Source organism: Micropterus dolomieu, linkage group LG22 (genome assembly GCF_021292245.1).
Source record: "Micropterus dolomieu isolate WLL.071019.BEF.003 ecotype Adirondacks linkage group LG22, ASM2129224v1, whole genome shotgun sequence".
Classification (NCBI taxonomy): Eukaryota; Metazoa; Chordata; class Actinopteri; order Centrarchiformes; family Centrarchidae; genus Micropterus; species Micropterus dolomieu.
This window is the reverse complement of record NC_060171.1, coordinates 11,980,143-11,998,429: the sequence shown is the minus strand read 5'-3', so window position 1 is coordinate 11,998,429 and position 18,287 is coordinate 11,980,143. Positions and strand designations below refer to the sequence as shown.

General features: G+C 39.7%; 1 protein-coding gene across 1 annotated transcript; it reads left to right on the top strand.

The window, feature by feature from the left end:
• The first annotated feature begins 832 nt into the window (after positions 1-832).
• LOC123961569 (T-cell surface antigen CD2-like) lies at positions 833-7,528 on the top strand. The gene is made up of 3 exons (XM_046037058.1): positions 833-892; positions 5,911-5,976; positions 6,325-7,528. Exons 1-3 carry the CDS (start codon positions 833-835, stop codon positions 7,204-7,206), a joined length of 1,008 nt encoding a protein of 335 aa, XP_045893014.1. The 3' UTR covers positions 7,207-7,528.
• The last annotated feature ends 10,759 nt before the right edge of the window (positions 7,529-18,287 follow it).

Here is an 18,287-nt window from a genome sequence, read left to right as displayed (position 1 = left end):
GACACATTAGGAGCTGAGCTGATCTTTAATATACCGCTCAGTTATTAGCTTGTGCTTCCACCAAGTTACTGCAGTCACGCTCCTACTCTTTGTTTATTTCATTCAATCTGACTTTTCTCTCTCCCATATCGCACCTGATTAAAAGGCTCAAAAACAGTGACGTCTCTGTGTGACCTTTGAGGTGTTTTTGTTCTTTCCTATCTCACTCCCTGCAACAATCAGAAGGAATTCATAATACTCCAAAGAAGGTGATTTGTTCCACTACACGTAGGTTGTGACCAAGCTCTATTTTAACATAAGCATTGTCTGTTTTTTAAATTTTATCATCTGAATAAAAGGCTTGAACTTTTTCCCATTAGAGTGCCTTGGACATCTTTTATCACTGTGTTTCTCTCAGATCCCTTTACAGAGGTATCCAAAGTTTCATAGAACTTCTAATCAGCCATCTACACTAGTACTGTGTCTTTTCCAAAATGGGGGATATTGCCTCACTGAAAAAACAAATGCAAAACAGGAAAAATCTGTTCTCCTTTTCCGGTTAAAGAATTGACGAAAACGAGACAGAAAACAGCACAATGGAGGATATGAGGGCATCTTTCCTTGCGACATTGTTAATTGTTTTAGTCCTCTCCTGAACAATTTTAACAATTACTATTATATAGTGGCAGGTGTACTGTATGTTCTTTGTATGCTGACGAAACGTTGACGACGGTGATAGGCTATGGTCGTATTAAGAGTAAGCTGTATTAGAAACACATGTACTGTGTCTCAGAGCTTTAAAACAAATTCACACAGAGTTAGCTGTATTTGTTTAACTTGTTTTCCATGCATCATGATGGAAGCCAGTAACGGGATGGTTGCACTTGTCAGAGATTACTTTGAGAAGGTCAAGGTTTGTGAGAAGTGTGGAGGAGGAAGGACAATAAGAGACTTGTAGTTGTCTTGTATTTTTTCCTGCAGCGGGACGCTCCTAGCAGCCCATCTGTGCTGATAGGAAGTGGAGAGCACCCGTGTGCAGCCCGTGCTGACGTCAATCGGGCTTGAAGAACCAGTGCAGCAGGAACTAATATCTCCACCTCCCTCCTCCCCTTCTTTCACCCGTCCTTCACATCTACCTGATCTTAATCTGAACCATTAAATCTCTTTCTGTGGTTCTCTCCCTCTTTCGTTCCTTCTGTCCTGTCATAACATTAGTGCAGGGGAATGGTTATCAAGTCATAGTTTCCTGTATCGATAAATGAAAACACTAAATTTTCTATTTGCATGTGTGAAAAAGCTCAAAGATAACACTGTTAGTGCTGGCTGTGTAAACATCTATTACTGTGCTGACATGGACATTTTCATAAGGAATTACAGCTCTGCCCAAAGCCTATCTACACTAATTAAACATTTGCATGTAGAAGAAATGAGTGAGTGTTTGCACAGGCACAATCTATTCTATTCACTGCACAGGTATGAGACTGTCATAACTTGCTGTTTGCCACTGCCATTCATTGTTTATTAAACTACCATAGGCTTATAAATGTTGACAAGTGTGCAGATGTAGTTCACATGCAAGTAAAATTTCCATCTCTGGCTTTTATGCATGAAACAAGACACCTTAACACAACTGGAGAATACTGGGCATATTTATTTTTGGCTCAATAGCTTTCATTCTTTTTTGCACTGTCCTCCACCAACAGCCATACTTTACATTTGACATCTTGTGAACTTACACAACAAGAACAGTACAGAGTTGCATGCATTTTTCCCCACATTTCCCAGAATCATTCATTGTTTTAAGGATGTGAGTAAACTCCCCTTTTCATCCACTAAAGGCTTATGATACAGGACTCACCTGACAGACAGACTTTGGTGATAGGAGGCTGATTCACAGCAGGGGACCTCCTGCAACCATAGAGAAACAAGTCAATAAGTATAAAAATCAGGTGCCCTGAACAAATGCTTGCATTATTGTTTTCATAGTGTGATTTGGTTTCAGCAGCAACCTCAAACACAAAACAGGTGCTCTCTTAATTCTCTGAACTGGTCAAAGATCAGATTTTCTACCACGTGACATTGTCAAGTATAATTCAGTTTTGGCTTACAGTGACCTCTCTCTGAGGTCATATTGACTGTGTCCACATCTGGCAAACCTGATGCAACTGCAGCAACTGACCCAATTCAGTAATCAGAGGGAGCTTTCATGCACTCACATGCGATGAGGTGACTCTTACACCAATAAATTTAATTAAATGTCACTGGTTTTAGATTTCAATGCTACTGCTGCAAACCATTGTTAGCATTAGAACCAGACTCTCTATCCTTGGTTTAATGCGAGTGGTTCCTTCATGAGATCATTACAATAGAAATGTTTTTGGTGCTCTGGTGCCCTCAAGTGAGGCATTTTGGCACCTTGAACAGCAGAATCTTAACATATTCCGGAAAACTAAAATTCGCATGCAGATTTTCTACAAAAAAATAAATAAATGTGTGATTTCTAGCAGCACAAATGACAAAAAAGCACCCTGTATAGAAATCTTCATTGCATAGCTGAGACGTTTTGCAACATGCAGTCACTCTCACAAAATGCAAGTAGATACTCTGTAATATTGTTCACCTCATCACAGCCACAGAATCGGCCATTAGGAAAAACAAATTAACAGAAACAGAAGGGGAACAGCTCAGACTAAAGGTATCTGCAGCCCTTTCTAATGCAAAGGCCCCCCCTTCCAACCTCACCATCCAAGAAAGGAAGGCTGTGACATCTCTGAGCAAGGATCAAAACATCACTATCCTACCTGCTGACAAAGGAAGATGCACGGTAGTACTTAACACAGCGGACTACCAGAACAATGTCAACACACTACTAATGGACACAAACACATATGAGACACTGAGACGAGACCCAACCAGCGGATACAAGAAAAAGGCCATAGAATGTCTACAACAGCTACAGAAAGACAACACCATCAACCGTGAACAATATTACCGCTTGTATCCTGGAGAAGTCATTCAAACACGCCTCACCACATCCAAAACTCCATTGACTTTGTAAACAAAGTTCGAGGACTAAAACTGGACCTAGATGAAACCATGGTATCCTATGACATGACTATGACATGACTTGACTTCTTTTTCCTGCATCCCCACCATAGAAGCAGTAGAAACCGTAAGGAAACGGCTAACAAGACCACACCCTGGACAACAGAACTAGCCTCAGCCCTGATCTGCAAATTACTCAACCTCTGTCTAAACACCACCTATTTCCAGTACAATGGTGGATTCTACGGACAGAAGCATGGCTGTGCCATGGGTTCACCGGTATCCCCGATTGTGGCAAACATCTACATTGACGAAGTGGAGAACAAAGCCCTCAACTCCTTCAGAGGAATAGCACCGAGCCACTGGTACAGATATGTGGACGACACCTGGGTCAAAATTAAAAGCCAGGAAGTGCAAGCCTTCACAGAAAACATCAACTCTGTGGACAGTAACATCAAGTTCACACAAGAAGATGTTCACAACAACAGTTTGGCCTTCCTGGACTGCGCTGTACACATTGAAGAGGACAGGAGCCTGCAGATTGGTGTTTACAGAAAACCCACACACACAGACCAATACCTACTCTTCGATTCACACCACCCACTGGAGCACAAGCGAGGGGTCATGAGAACACTGCACCACAGAGCGGAAAACATACCAACAAGCGCCCAAGCCAGAGAGAAGGAACAGAACCACCTGAAGGGGGCACTTACAGCCTGTGGATACCCTAAATGGACCTTTGTGAAAACAGCCACAAGATCCAAGAAGAACAAAACTACAGGGGAGGAGGAAAAGAAGGTCAAACGCAACAACATTGTGATTCCATACGTGTCTGGAGTATCAGAGAAACTCAGGAGGATTTTCAACAAACATAACATCCCTGTGTTTTTTAAACCCAAGAACACACTAAGACAGATGCTGGTACACCCAAACACAAGAAAAGCAATCTAGTGTATGTGGTCCAATGCAGTGAGGAATGCACAGACCTGTATATTGGGGAGACTAAACAACCACTACACAAACGCATGGCTCAACACAGAAGGGCCAACTCCTCAGGTCAAGACTCTGCAGTCTACTTACATCTGAAGGACAGAGGACACTCGTTTGAGGACCACCAGGTGCACATTTTAGACAGAGAAGATGGATGGTTTGAAAGAGGTGTCAAGGAAGCCATCTACACCAGGGTTGAGAAGCTGTCATTGAACAGAGGAGGGGGTCTACGCCACCACTTATCCCCCACTTACAATGCTGTCCTTTCATCACTTCCCAGGAAACTCAACAAACGTAACCTATTGACCTCAGGTGAAGATACCAACGATGGTCGTTCAGTCTTGGCCACAGGTAGTCTTAACGACTGTAACGACTGTCGTCACAGCAACAAGGAACACTAACGAACCAGCGGTATCGATGACCCGGGATAACGACTCCACTGAGGTTAAATAGCTGAGTTTCCCTGCCAGTCAGTCAGAACTGAAGAAGTCCTTTGGATGAGGGACGAAACGTCTTCCAGTATCTTCAACCAAGTCCAGTTGCCCTTGATTTTAACCTTCGTTGGATAACTATGACCTGGATGAATGAGAATCTTCATAGACATCAGTAACTCTCTCAAAGGATCATGCTTCTAGTGACTGCAAAAGCTCCAGCAGACTCTCTAGCACAGAAACACAGCGTGACAGTAGCTGCTTATGGCTGGTTAACACAGTGCCCCTGTGTCCCCTGGCCTCCCACATCACACACTATGTAGCCACGAACCCACACCTCCTACAGTCATTGTTCTCTCACTCCTCTGTTGCATCTTTAAAATATGCTGTGAGGCAGAGTTCTAGCAGAATTTAGGATGTAGTTTCCCTTTAATGACATGTATTATAAATTAGTGTTAATAGTACATACAATAGCATGTCAAGTTTAAGTATCAGTGGGTTGGGGGTACTAGCCCTCGGCAGCTGACTTACACAGTATGGTCAACAGATGGACATCTGCAATGGGATGGGTCTGCAACTCTGCAACAGTTAGACCAGCAGGCAGAGGTTTGATTGATAGCCAGTGCCTTGCCTCTGACTATCTTTTAACTCCCTTGCTCTATATCCTTTTTTTGGACATCACTCTGACTTTAGACTAACCCTAACCCAACTCCTTCTTTTTCCTCATTGTATGTATAGTAGGTATGTTTTAAATAAATAAATAAATGACATGTAACCTACATCAGTGCATTTTTTATTGATTTTCAGCATAAAATATCCCCCAAATAACTCTAAAATGAACAAACCAGAAACTGAATATCTATATGTTACATTTCCAAATATAATAAACCTAGGCTTTAATTATGTTAATTAATTGTTAACATTAATAAAAACACAAATTATGTGGTTTGGTGTGTGTGCGTGTGTGTGTGGGGGGGCTACTGTTTAAAAACGATATAATATTCTTTGTGCGGTTTATCAATGATGATAAATGATTCAAACATCCCACAAAGTTCATGCACAACTCAGCACAACACCGGCGCATCTGGTGCTCTATCTCTCTTCCTCTAGTCCAAAAGTGCGCGCTACACCCACATATGCGCACTGACCCCCCCTACCTTAAGGGTTAGGGTTACGATTTTGGATTTATTCACACACATGTTTATTTACAGCACCAATATTTGATGATATTTATATCAGACTGTATATTAACTTATTGGGAGAAAAATGGTAGTTCTATGTCAAATTAGACGTTGAGCATCCCATATAGCCAAAATGGCATGATCTTCATTTCATAAAGGCTCTGCGACTATTCAGGGTCACCCCTACTGATTTCATTAATTTATTTTTTTTAAAAAAGAAGAAGGTGGTACACAAGTTTAATTTGGATTCAGTAATGCTTTGACCACATTTGTTTTGCCATCAGATCACGCTTGGAGTTACTGCAGAGAATTTCAACACAAGTCATACTGTGAGCGTCAACGTGAAAAAGGTTAGTTGCAACATGTTTGACAATTCTTTTTGTTGTCTTCAGAGAAGTGAGAGTAGACTCTTGACTAATAGATTTTCCTTCCTACTGAAGATTCACTTCTCTTTGGAGACCAGTTATATTCTTGACAGTACTGCTTCTTGATCAGAGCTTGAAATTCAACATATTAGACGAAAAAAGTGATTATTATAGGGACACCTTGGTCTACCCTTCTACGATATGGCAAGTTTTGCTGCCACACTTGGTGTTATCATTCTGTCAGGAGTCATCAACCTCTCAGCAGCAAACAAGGACACCTGTGAAATCTATGCGGCTCTTGGGCAGAGACTGACTCTGCCTTTTGTCTTTAAGGGACTGACAAACTTACATCTGCTGAAATGGACTCATAATAGAACAATCATATTCTATAAAGACCAAGGCCGAGTGCCTGTTGGAAAGCCAGAGGACATCACTCATACTGGATCTCTTATTCTGAAGAACATACAACCCTCCAGTGTGGGGACTTACCAGGTAGATGTGCTGCATCCCAATCGAACAATGGCTGAAACCTGGACTGGTCATCTCTGTATGATGGACAAGGTATCAAAACCTCAACTCACTTATCACTGTGACGTCAAGTCTAGTGCTGTAAATCTAAATTGCAATGTAGCTAAACCTCAGGGTTTGCTGTTCTCATGGACACTCGATGAAAAGACTTTAACAAGCGAAACAAGACAAACACTGAGCATATCATTGGCACAGCTGAAAGGGGAGAAAAGCTTTACATGTAGTGTAACAAACAAAGTCAGCAAGGAGAAGAGTGACAGTGTTCGTCCAACCTGTGAAAGTCCATCACCATCTTTGCTATGTTTTACATCCAAAACTGTTGTGGCAGTGCTAGCAGGAGGAGCAGGTCTGCTTCTGCTTTTGCTCGTTATTATCATCATATTATGTTGCTGCCACAGATGCAATAAAACCCAAATGAGATCCAGGGATAAAGTGGGACTCAGGATGCTTTCTGTAAGCAAACTCGAGCCTGACTCCATCAGCCCCGACTATGAGACTATGCACCCGACTGAGGACTCTCCACCCCTGAGCCCCGAGCCTTCGCCCAGAGCCTGTTATGAGAATGTTTCTCAGCCTGAAGCTCAGACTGAAAACAGGCCTCCCCAGCTATCCACAGCTGCTGAAAGACTACAACCGTCACCGGTGCCAAAGCCGAGGACGAAGAGCCCCCAGACACTAAACATCTGAATATGTCTCCCTCAATTAACATCCCAGAAACTAAGACAAAAAACATGTCTTTTGCTTGATAACATACAACTAAACCAAAATGAAGAAAATGTCTTATTTTTGTCAAATGTACAAATGCTTTATCACTTCAACAGTTTCGTGTACACCTATACATATGCAGAAAATTGACAAAGGAACCATCTGATCAATGTCATTTTGTTGTTAATGTTTTAAAATATAGCAGTTACAGTGCTGGGAGTTAAGATTTGGTGGGAAGTATGAAGGAGGTGTTGCTCTGATCACTGGTACATATGATGATAAAACAATACCTCTCCTGGATGAATTTAAATGTATAGTTCTAATTTGTTCATAATACTGATGGTCTTATTTTCTTATTTTTCTTATTCTGAATTCTTTAACTGCAGAGACGATGCTGTATGTACAGCAATTCCTACACAACAAAAGCAATTTTCATGTAAAATAGTTGATATAAGGGTTTAAAGGGTAAGGTTGATGATATTCTATATTTTTGATCATGTCAGCAAATCGCATTAAATGGCCAAAACCAACAAAGCATTACTTTCAGTACTTTCCAACTTCCTTAAAAATATATATTTTAATTAATAAAAAAAGCTTAATTTTACAAGACAGCTGGGCACTGTAGTTTTTGGCCAACGCTTCTAAATTGAATAAATTCTGTAGTGGGACTAATACCAGTGGAGGCTCAATACACATTTGGTGCTCTAGCACTAGGACGGTGTGTGTAAGATCGACTCAAAGTAAACTACAATGGCATTACTCATGGTAATGAACATGTCACCCAGTTCAACAGTGTGACTCACTGGTATGTTTTTAATAGTTTGAGGACAACAATGTAGCTCTACGTCACAGAGAAATAAGTTATATCAGACTTTGGATACACAGACTGTATTGATTCATTGTTGGTTTTCATATTTCCATGGCAAAAATAATGAAAATTAGAAAAATATAGAATACTGTCTGACTTATCCTATAAGTTTGTTTTTGTAAATATTCATTTGTATGGTGTTATTGTATAACAAAAACATAATGGAAAAAATATATAACACTTCTTAACTTCTTTTGACCTCTTCTGTTTGAGACACTGAAGCTCCACTGAAATTTGCATGACTTTTCTGTGATAGACAGTTATCACACTGTGATAACACTTACATATAGTGCTTGAAATAAATACAGTTGTCAAAAATTATCTTATATCACATATTTGTAAGGAAAACTACATTAAGCAGCTTATCTGTGTCTCTTTCAGCTCTTTGTTCCAGCTTCTTACATGTCAGCATTCTTGCACTTATTAAAATTTGCTTGCTTGCAAGAAGTTATTAAAGGGGAAAAATCAATAGAGGAATGGATTAGCTAAGGCAAATATCTATTATCTCCAATGGGTAAATGGTAATCCACACATGAAAGTGTTTGCTGTCTCGCCTAATGCTGTGTGACAGCCACATAATGGAATCCCCCAAAGCATCATCGCCTAAAACTTACAAGCCAATGTCATCTTTTGTCAGCCCCCGCTCCACTCCTGCTCTTTTTACATTGCTGAAATTTCAGTCCAGCCGGCAGGGATTTAGCAGTAAAGCTGGTATCTGCTCCTGGAACAATGCCATTTGTCTTTCTTGAGATTCACTGAGACTTGGCTGGCAACACACCACGTCACTTCCCCTCACCACCTAAAAATGTGTATATATACAGAGACAGACAATGAAATACATGCACATACATAGACATACTGTATTCTCACATACAGTCCGCATACAAAGGACCATATTTCATGATACAACTTAATGAAACACATCTCATATGCCTTAGCCAGATCTGCCCTTGCAATGGAAGGGAAATACTTTTGAAATGTGTTTAATCAGTGGTTCTTGGAGTCTCAAGGATATACCCGTTTGATCTTGGAGTATGTGTGTGTCCAGGAAAAGGGTCAATTACCCATGGAAAGTATTTATACTTGTGTCAGATAATTCTTATTACAGTTCTCTCGTTGTCCCAGGCTGCCAAGTCTGGGGAAAGTACAAACCAAATCAGAAAATCAGAGGTCAGCCAACGCAGTGGCCTTTTTTCATCAGATTTGACTGAAAATACAGAGATGATTATGACCCATAAGCATTCTTAAGCCAATTTAGCAGTCTTTGACCTCAGTCGTTTTTCTGAAACAAAAGGCATACAAAGCAAGGAGTTAGCTAAAGTCACAATCCTCCAATGGTTCCCAATGTATTGTGAAAGCAACATTACTCATGACTTAAACAGACATATAATGACTTTGAATACCATGTTGTTTAAAGTAACAGCCTTTAAACGTCATTCAATGTGGAAAATGAGTAGAACGCTTAGGTCGTGGTCTTGTTGAACAAATCATAACACTGTATTAAAACAGTGTTAAATCCCTTTCAAATGTCCCATTAAAACCAAATTCACAGTATCTGTCAACACATCAGTCCTATTTTCTATACACCTCACACTTCTTTTCCACCACCACACATGCAATTTGTGGACTGGGTCTGTACAGTCTGTGGTTGTCTGCAACACACCAAATCAATTTCACAAATTTGCTGAGGAATAAGGGTGCACTGATTTTTAATGGCGGCAGAATACTTTCCAGACCTCATCGAGATTTAGCTGATGTCTGAGGCCAAAGCAGTGCTCAGTGCAAACAAGCTTTCTAACATCTAACGGACTCTAATCTGACTTGTTAATAGATTGTATCTTTGAAGGGAAATTTGACTTTTTGTCTGACCACAAATTCAGCCACAATAAGCAGCAGATCTCATTTCGGTTGAACTTGCGATTTGTGAATCATTTAAGTGTCACAGTAGCCAAGCCCAGACAGAGAAAAAACAAGGGGTTTGGACCCAAACACAGGACACCAGGTGGAGCAGATACAGTTTGTAGTGTTTATTAAGAAATAACAATAAGTGTTCATAAGGCAAGAGTCCAAAAACAGATAAAAAGTTCAAAACAAGGTAAACCAAATCCAAGCAGGTGCAGGCAGCAAGCCTAATCCAAAGTCTAGAAAACCAAAGATAAATTCAAACAGGCAAAAACTCAGGCAAAATGAAAAAACACAAGCACTGGAGACAGACAGGGATGCTCAACAGAATACGAAGACTACCTTGACAACAGACAATGGGAAGACACTCACATAAACATGCAAGGAGGGAAGTGATAACAAGGTACAGTTGGACACAATAAGGGTGTACCATACAATTGCACAGGCGGGAAGAACACCAGGGGAGGAAGTGAAGAGGTCAGAAACAAGAGGGGTGAATAGTAACAAAGTAAAACAGGAACACAGGATAAATGAATAAATGACACAAGGAAAAAACAACACAGAGAACAAGAAAACAGAGACAGGAAATGAACACAAACACAAGAGGAAAGCAACTTTTTGAGCAATGTTGTTGGGCAATCTTGCTGGTGGCAAGTCCGACTATGTTTTGAACAGATAGCGGTGGTGCAGGGAGGGTGGCGGAGTGATGGGGGAAGGGGATTACAGTAGTAATCTTTACTCATTACCATTGACGGCAACATTGCCCAGCACCATTGCTCTAAAAGTTGCTCCGTGTAGTATCTGGGAATGGAGGTCACCTGACATATCAGATTAATTGAAGTGAAAACCAAGTAAGGCTTGTATGACAACACATCTTGTCTTAGGAAAGTTTGACTGTTGTGTGTGCTTCTTTATCATGCTTATACAAGGATAGCTTGTTGAATCTGTTTATGAAAGGATTCATTTTTTTGCCCGATTTCCCTAGCAGCACAGCTTCTCAGTCTGTTTCTTGCACCCTTGCGTACTACTCCATCATTGTCTACACTGACATGGTAAAACAGACTCCTGCAGAGGCTGATTCCATGAAATCCCGTGACAAATAGGCTTCCAACATGTCTCTGATCTATAGCGTAACAATTTTATAATTTTCTTCATGGATGAATTCAAGTTGCAGAAAGCACATGTTCTTGTATTTTGCGAAGTCCCTGCTATTGCCCGCACTTCTAATGCAACAGTTCATTAAAGCAACATTATGTATGATTTGTTTTTTGTGTGATTTTGCGCCCCTACAATTTCAGAATGTAATTCACCAAAAAAGGACTGCTGAACATATTTGTCATGATTACATTACTTATCATCAAAAAGAAGCAAGTTGATAATTTTGCTAACACAGCCAAACATCAAGCAAGTGCGACAAAACAAGACATATCAATATTAATATTACTTACTAGTTCAACAGAAAGAATTCCAGCTCTGTGTCGGTCTTGTCACCTTTTATTTCACAAAGCTGTCGCCAACTTGCTTGGTCATTTTCTTACTCCGTCAACATCCTCTTAAGTCTCTTCACCTCAGCCATTAGCTAACATAATGTCCATTTACGCTGCTGAGCCTGGCTATGTTGCCTGCTTGCCAGCTCTGGCAACACAATGACTCCGCTCTTCACCAACAACAGCTTAATGTTGCTTGAAACATGGGTGGCCAACAAAGCTAGACAGCAACCGACGCAAGAGCACAGTAACTTTACCAATGTCCGAGTATAATAAGTTTGCTAACTTCAATTCAAGATTAATAGCTAAACCTCTTGCCTCTCTAAGCCTCTGCCATGAGATCCATACTGAGAACACTGAGCTAGCTTCTTCCAAAGAACTTGCATTGCAGATTCTTCTTATAGCTTGCTTGCTAAAGAGTTTTTTTGAGGTTGTGCTGTGAAGCATTACGCCGTTCTTGCTATAGATTTCCTGCGCAGGCATTTTAATGTTACATTGAGCCATAGGAGGCGCTTGTTCGTCAACTATTTGCAAAACAGGAGGCGAGAAAAATAAATCAGACGTCCCTTTTGTTTGTTTGCGTAAAACTTCACTTTTGACTTTAGCGCCAGTTTATGATGACGCAGAAATGGCAAAGACGTCTTTTGAGGGGTGGATTTACTCTCATTACTTCATATTAGTTTTGCGAAAGGACAGCGATACCCTCTAGTGCACCTGTGGCGAGGCTCTTTAGCCTGGGCAGTCTTGTGCTGACTCCGAGGAGGAACAGGTTGTCTGACAAATTATCTGAGACACTCCTGCCCATGAATTATAACACCTTCTTTGATTTTCCAGTAGGCCTAAGAGGGAAAAATGCACTTTAAAACCATTTTTTGGCAAGTGAGCTACAGTAAGTTTATTGTGTGGGTTTGGTCTGTTAAATGCACATTTTAAATTACATTTCATATGCTATGTTTTTCCCCTCTCACCATCATCTGATATTGTCATGAGGGGCAGTGTCTTATTTACCAATTAATATTTGCACTAAATGGTTGGAGGGCGGCCTATTTTAAGTTGTGTTTTATTGCAATGAAATTCATTATTTAAAAAATTTATGTTTCCAATGAAATGTCCAATTAAAGTTTTGAGCATTATAGTGTTGTATTGTAGCCTTGTTCTTCTCTTGACAAATGTTGGGCTAATGTTTACAACTTTGTTGTCAGCTTTGTAGTACCCTATTAAATAGCATAAAAGAGAGATCATGTGTATGTCCTCATTATAATAAGGATTTGTGTTGATCTGGGCAAATATGAGGTATAACTTTAAATTGTTATTTGGCAGATATTGCACATCGCAGGTGATGTTATGCAGTAATCCAAAAGCAATGTAACTAGTAGTATAACTAATTACTTTCTGCAGTGAGTAATCTAGTAAAGTAAGGCATTACTTTACAGAAAAGTAACTAGTTGTGTGTAATCCATTACCTTTTTTGAGTAACTACCCCAACACTGGTAGCCAATTATCACCTTAAAACTAACTTTGCAGAAGCCTAATGAGAGTTGCCGGTTGAATCTCAAATATGGCATGTGCAGTGGTTTGGAATGCATGTATAAATGACTTTGGTACCATATCATGTGTCCAGGAAATTACACAAGGGTCATACAGGAAGAAGAGCTGGATAGAATCAATGTTCAGACCATATTGACAGTGAGTAGAACAAATATTCCCATAATTTCTTTCTAATGCCTCAGCAGCTGCTCTGAGCCAAAGAGGCTGGCGTGTGAAAAGAGAAAAGTTCAGGAAAACAACAGCCCTTTGTCAAACACAGACTGAGACAGGAGCACTGCTGCCATTTGTAGCCAGTGAAGGAATGTGACAGCACCAAGGTCTACAGACATGATACAGAACATCAGTGGAGCAAAGAACTACTGTAATGTAATGTATTATGTAGTAAAAATAACACTTGTGTATATATATATATATATATATATATATATAATTTGAAGATACTGTGTAGATCCACTGAGAATATTCATGACAACACACTTTTTTGAAAACCTCAAACTCCCCCGGGAAGGTTATAGAAATAGTAGCGTTCTTTCACCTGCTACTAAGGAGCTTCATGCAGACATTGTAAATTCAGGAGGTTCATGCAGTATCACCCAGATCCCACTCCACCCCACCATTCTCATTGCAGGCATCCAATCCAACCAGTAGGAGCTGTAGTGTGGTAGCACAGACTTCATCCCCCAGGAGCTAGGTTTCCATCCAAATGTAGTTCAAATTTTAACTAAATTGTCAAAAAAACCCCAGAGAAAAGACAATATAGGAATGTGAATGTGGGTTTCCATCAATTTATGCAAATATTAGAAGTTCAGGACACAGAGATAAACAGGTACATGTTCCCCCTTCTGGTAATAATGTGCACCTTTTTCTGAGAACTATTGTGTGTATACGCTGTTTTCTGGCCCGACTGGGGAAAAACCTATACGAAAAGGCAGGGCAGTTATCTCCTCCAAGTGACCAGGTAGTTTTCTTTTCAGCATTTTTTGTTTGGGTTGACGGGCCCTGTAGTCCTGTTTTCACATATTTATTTCTGTTAGGTTTAATTTGTAATTTTAGGTTAGGGGGAGCACCCAGGTCCGATGGCCTGTTTTGTGGTTGGCCTAGGTGGCTTCCCTCCCTTTTGTTAAGTTTGGCCAAACTTAACAAAAGTCTATTCCCTTTCATTTCTTTTGTGTAGCATTAATTTTGGGGGGCCCAGTGTCAGCTGGGATTGGTCCCATTCCCCCACGGCCCTCTAAGGGATAAGCAAGTTTACAAAAAGCGAGCCTTTCTGGAGATGACGGTGGCACTAATTTTCCAATCGGAAAAAGAGAACGCAACAAGATTATGTAATTAGTAGATTGCCAGTCAAACCACAAAACGGTAGAAAACATGATGGAAATATGGCATTATATTTGTTTCATGTATTAATTTGAAAAAAGTTACAGTCCACACATCTAATGTTTTCATCTGCTGCTATTTTTGTCTCCTCGGTGGAGCTAAATCTGGTTTAATTGCACTTTGTTGTATTTTGCTTTTATCAATACATCAACCTTTTCAAAATTACATTTTTTTATTTAGTTTTGTACAATTTTGGATGGAATACACATTAATGTGGCTTTTCACCTGTCAGTGTATTTGTGGAAAGATTCAAATACATTGATAAACAATATTTTCTGCATATCAGGATGTGAATCACCTCAGATGAGAAGTGTAGCAAATAACATTAGATTTTTGGTGGCAAGAAGGGCAAAATAAAAATCTTACAGCCAAGTTGGCTAATCCTATAGCTATCTGTGCAAGCAACCAAGCTGTTGAATTGAAATTGTCTAGCTAAATCCTGGTTGTGTAACGTTCTCATTTATTCCTAAGTGTATAATGTTCTCTCTCTCTATGACATTTCTGATTACATTGGTTTTGGTTTTTGTTTTGCACTGTAAAACTTTAAAATGGGTTTATACAACATGTGTTGCAGAAAGCAGGCTGTTTGCAGACAAAGTCTTTACTTTTACTTACTTTTAGAGTTTTACTACTCCAGTTCTATCTCTGTTGCTTCACTTTGTGTGAGTGTGTATAGATGATATGAGAAATGTCTGCAGTGGTTAAAGGATGCGTTACAAGATGGTTTATGTTGTCTCATCTGTTTAATAATCCTCAACAGGAGCCAGATGGATAAAATTCTTTGTACTTTCACAACTAAAACCCAAACTATACACACACAAGACAGAAATATGCATACGCATTCTTTTTGTCAGATTTATAAAGCTGTGTGTAGGCCTTGTTCTATTTTAATAATCTCAACAATTGTGAAACTGAGAGCACATGCACGAGGGCCATTTCCACTTCCACAGTTAGCAACAAATGGATGTATATACGCCCTGAATCAATTGTTTGTGCCTGCTCCACCACTCATCAGATAGCAAAGCAGAAGTGCAATTTTATTGATTGTGTCACATCAGCAAGGTTCTCCAACAGCACTGCAACAGCTGCTATTATGCTCCACCATGCTCCCATTCAGGGGAGCATGAGTCTAAACAAACATTCCTGGGGAATCAACTGTAGACAAAAGAAAGGGGGTAAACACCAGTCCACTGTAAAACAGGCCTATCATTTCCACTACAACCAGAGCTCTGTAATAAAAAAATCAGCCAAATTACCTATATGGTCTTGCACCTGATATAAATCAGATGGAAGAAAAATTCCAACTCCTGCTCTAATAAGCATCTTGTGTGCACAGACTCGACATTCATGCAAAGATCAAACATTTCTTTAACATTCTTGGAGATATAGTGCGTGTGTGCCAACACAAAATTCCAACCTGGCAAAAAAAAAAAGACAAAAGAACATACACCCTACTGCTTGTGATATGCATTTTGTACAATAAGACTTTTTGATTTGACATGTGAGGTAAAAGCATTTAAGATGATTCTCCCAGATAGCTATAATACCTTTTGAGGAACACCCAGAAGAGATAATTTGGATAGTTTGAAGCCTTTGTCTTGGTCTACGGGTCTATCTCCTCTCAGAGAAAAGGATCCCTTAAGCCTTATTGTGTGTGTGGATTCATGCAGGGATAACAGCATGTCAGTAAAGGGCCATGCAACAATAGTTCAAGATGAGAGAGGTGTAAAGGAACGACGGAGGGCTAACCATACAAGGTTTTGCTTTGGCTATGATGTGCCTATCTAGCAAAGATCAACACAACACCCCAATGGTGTGTGGCCTGGGTTTCTTCAAATGTCTTTGAGGGCACTGCTTTTTGCAGTAAACAAAATTACCTGAAAAAGTACTTTATCACCAAAATAGATTAGAGCTTTGTATGAAAAAAGTGTTTGCAGGTTATTTATTGCTACCATGGAGACAAACAGGTTGAGTGAATTACTAAGACAAAAGTAAACACATTCAAGTTGAGTATGGACAGGCATTACATTGTCTCTAAATGAGAAGCAAAAGATTCACTTGCTACTGTGTGAGACACATGCCATTATTAGTCCTAAACAGCAATAATAATAGGTACAAAGGATGAGCCATTTATAACAAGTCATTGTGCACTTTAAAGACAGTGTATTTTTAGCTGTCTGTAGTCAGGAGTGGTTAGAAAGGACAAAGAAATTGAAAAATATAGAACATAATAAATAACACATTACTATATCACAATAGTAGATATTATTTACTACTATATGATTAGTGATTTTTACAAAGAGTACAGATTTCATCCATGAATCAGTATGCAATGGTAAATACTGTATCAAGCATGACTGTCTAATTAGAATAAATCTAATCACGTGTCTAACACGTCTTCTGCGCCAATTAATCTGAGTCAGATCTTGTCCTTATGGCAAATGACAGACAGTCTGGTCAAAGTGGCCACTGATGCTGCACTTTGTGCCAATAAATGTGTCACAAGCAGCTGGGTTGTGTAGGTTGTTGAGCTGCGGTACCATATGGGGTGCTAAAACTGAATCAAAAATCCTCCTGCCATCGTGGCATGTGAAAAGCTCATGAATCTTTCTTACTGGACACATTATCATTCAACACTGTCTGGGATGTCCATGTGTTGTATGGGAACAATGGCAAGGGGTAAAGGCATGAGGCATGAAGCATCCGTGCCGAGGGTGACTACATGGTTCATTGCTGGCAGAAAGATTGATCAGAACAATTCTGACATGAAAGTTAAGAATGCATGTTGGTTGCATTGGATGTTTCAGAGCAGCCACCATTTTGATTTACTCCTTACAGATTCTGACATCGAAAACTTGTTCTGTTTCTTTAAAAAGATTTCTCATCTAAGGCTGTTAATCATATAAAAAGATGCAATCCTCACACTAAAGCCATTCAGACTCAGTCACTGCAGAGATGAGCTTCGCCCTCTGCAGTGACTGTTGCGACACCTTGGATTTATGCTGAATTGCTCTTATTTTTAAACAATATGTTTTACTTTCACAAGAGTAGAGGTCTTGAGGATGAGGATTAACAGAGTTTGGGAAATATTACCATGGGTAATGAGCCTGGCTGGAGTTCCTGTACTTACCTTTCCCAAATCCTATAAAGAGCCTGACAGAGCCTAAACTTTGAAATGAATGCATCAATCCTGAACAGAGATTTTTCTAACATAAATTGAACCCTACAAAATAATGTTATATGGTAATGGTGTGCTCTTGGCCTAGGAAGTAACACTTTGTTCTTCTGTAAGTAGCATGCTACTGTAATGTTAACTACTAGAGCAGATATCAATGTAGTTTGATTACAACAAAGATTGAGGTCAAGGGCAACTGGACTTGGGTGAAGAAAAACTAGTTTTCTAGTTTTTTCAACCATACCATAGTTTGATTACAGTTTTGTTCTTGTGTTTTTGGATTAGGAAAAGTGTTCAAAAAAAAGATGCAACACTCTCATGTTATAGATGCAGATTTGTACTCTTAGCTTCATACACACTGCTTCATCTTGCGAAGAAAGTCAAAGCTGCTTGATTGCAGCATCTTACAGTTAAGTCAAAACCAGCTCCTAAATAAACGTGTGTATGTCCATTTAATCTAGACTGTTAAGGAGCCCTCCCTCACCTTGCGATCCTGGGTAATCAGTGTCTCTGTTCCTCCTTCACTCAAGTTCATAAAATACATAAATTCCTCCTCCAAATTCTCCTCTCAAAGCTCAGTATTACAGGTACTGAGTGGATGCTGAAACAAGTACCTTTGAATGTGGTACACTCTATTATAAAATTAGAACATCTTCAGATGGAAAATTGAGGCTGGAGAGATTTGTTAGGAAATATAGTGTAATAA

Coding starts and splice junctions, on each gene's coding strand:
- LOC123961569 (XM_046037058.1), top strand. CDS start 833: ATGATGGAAGCCAGTAACGGGATGGTTGCACTTGTCAGAGATTACTTT. Junction 893..5,910: donor ATTACTTTGAGAAGGTCAAG/GTTTGTGAGAAG, acceptor TTTTGCCATCAG/ATCACGCTTGGAGTTACTGC. Junction 5,977..6,324: donor TGAGCGTCAACGTGAAAAAG/GTTAGTTGCAAC, acceptor TTTGTCTTTAAG/GGACTGACAAACTTACATCT.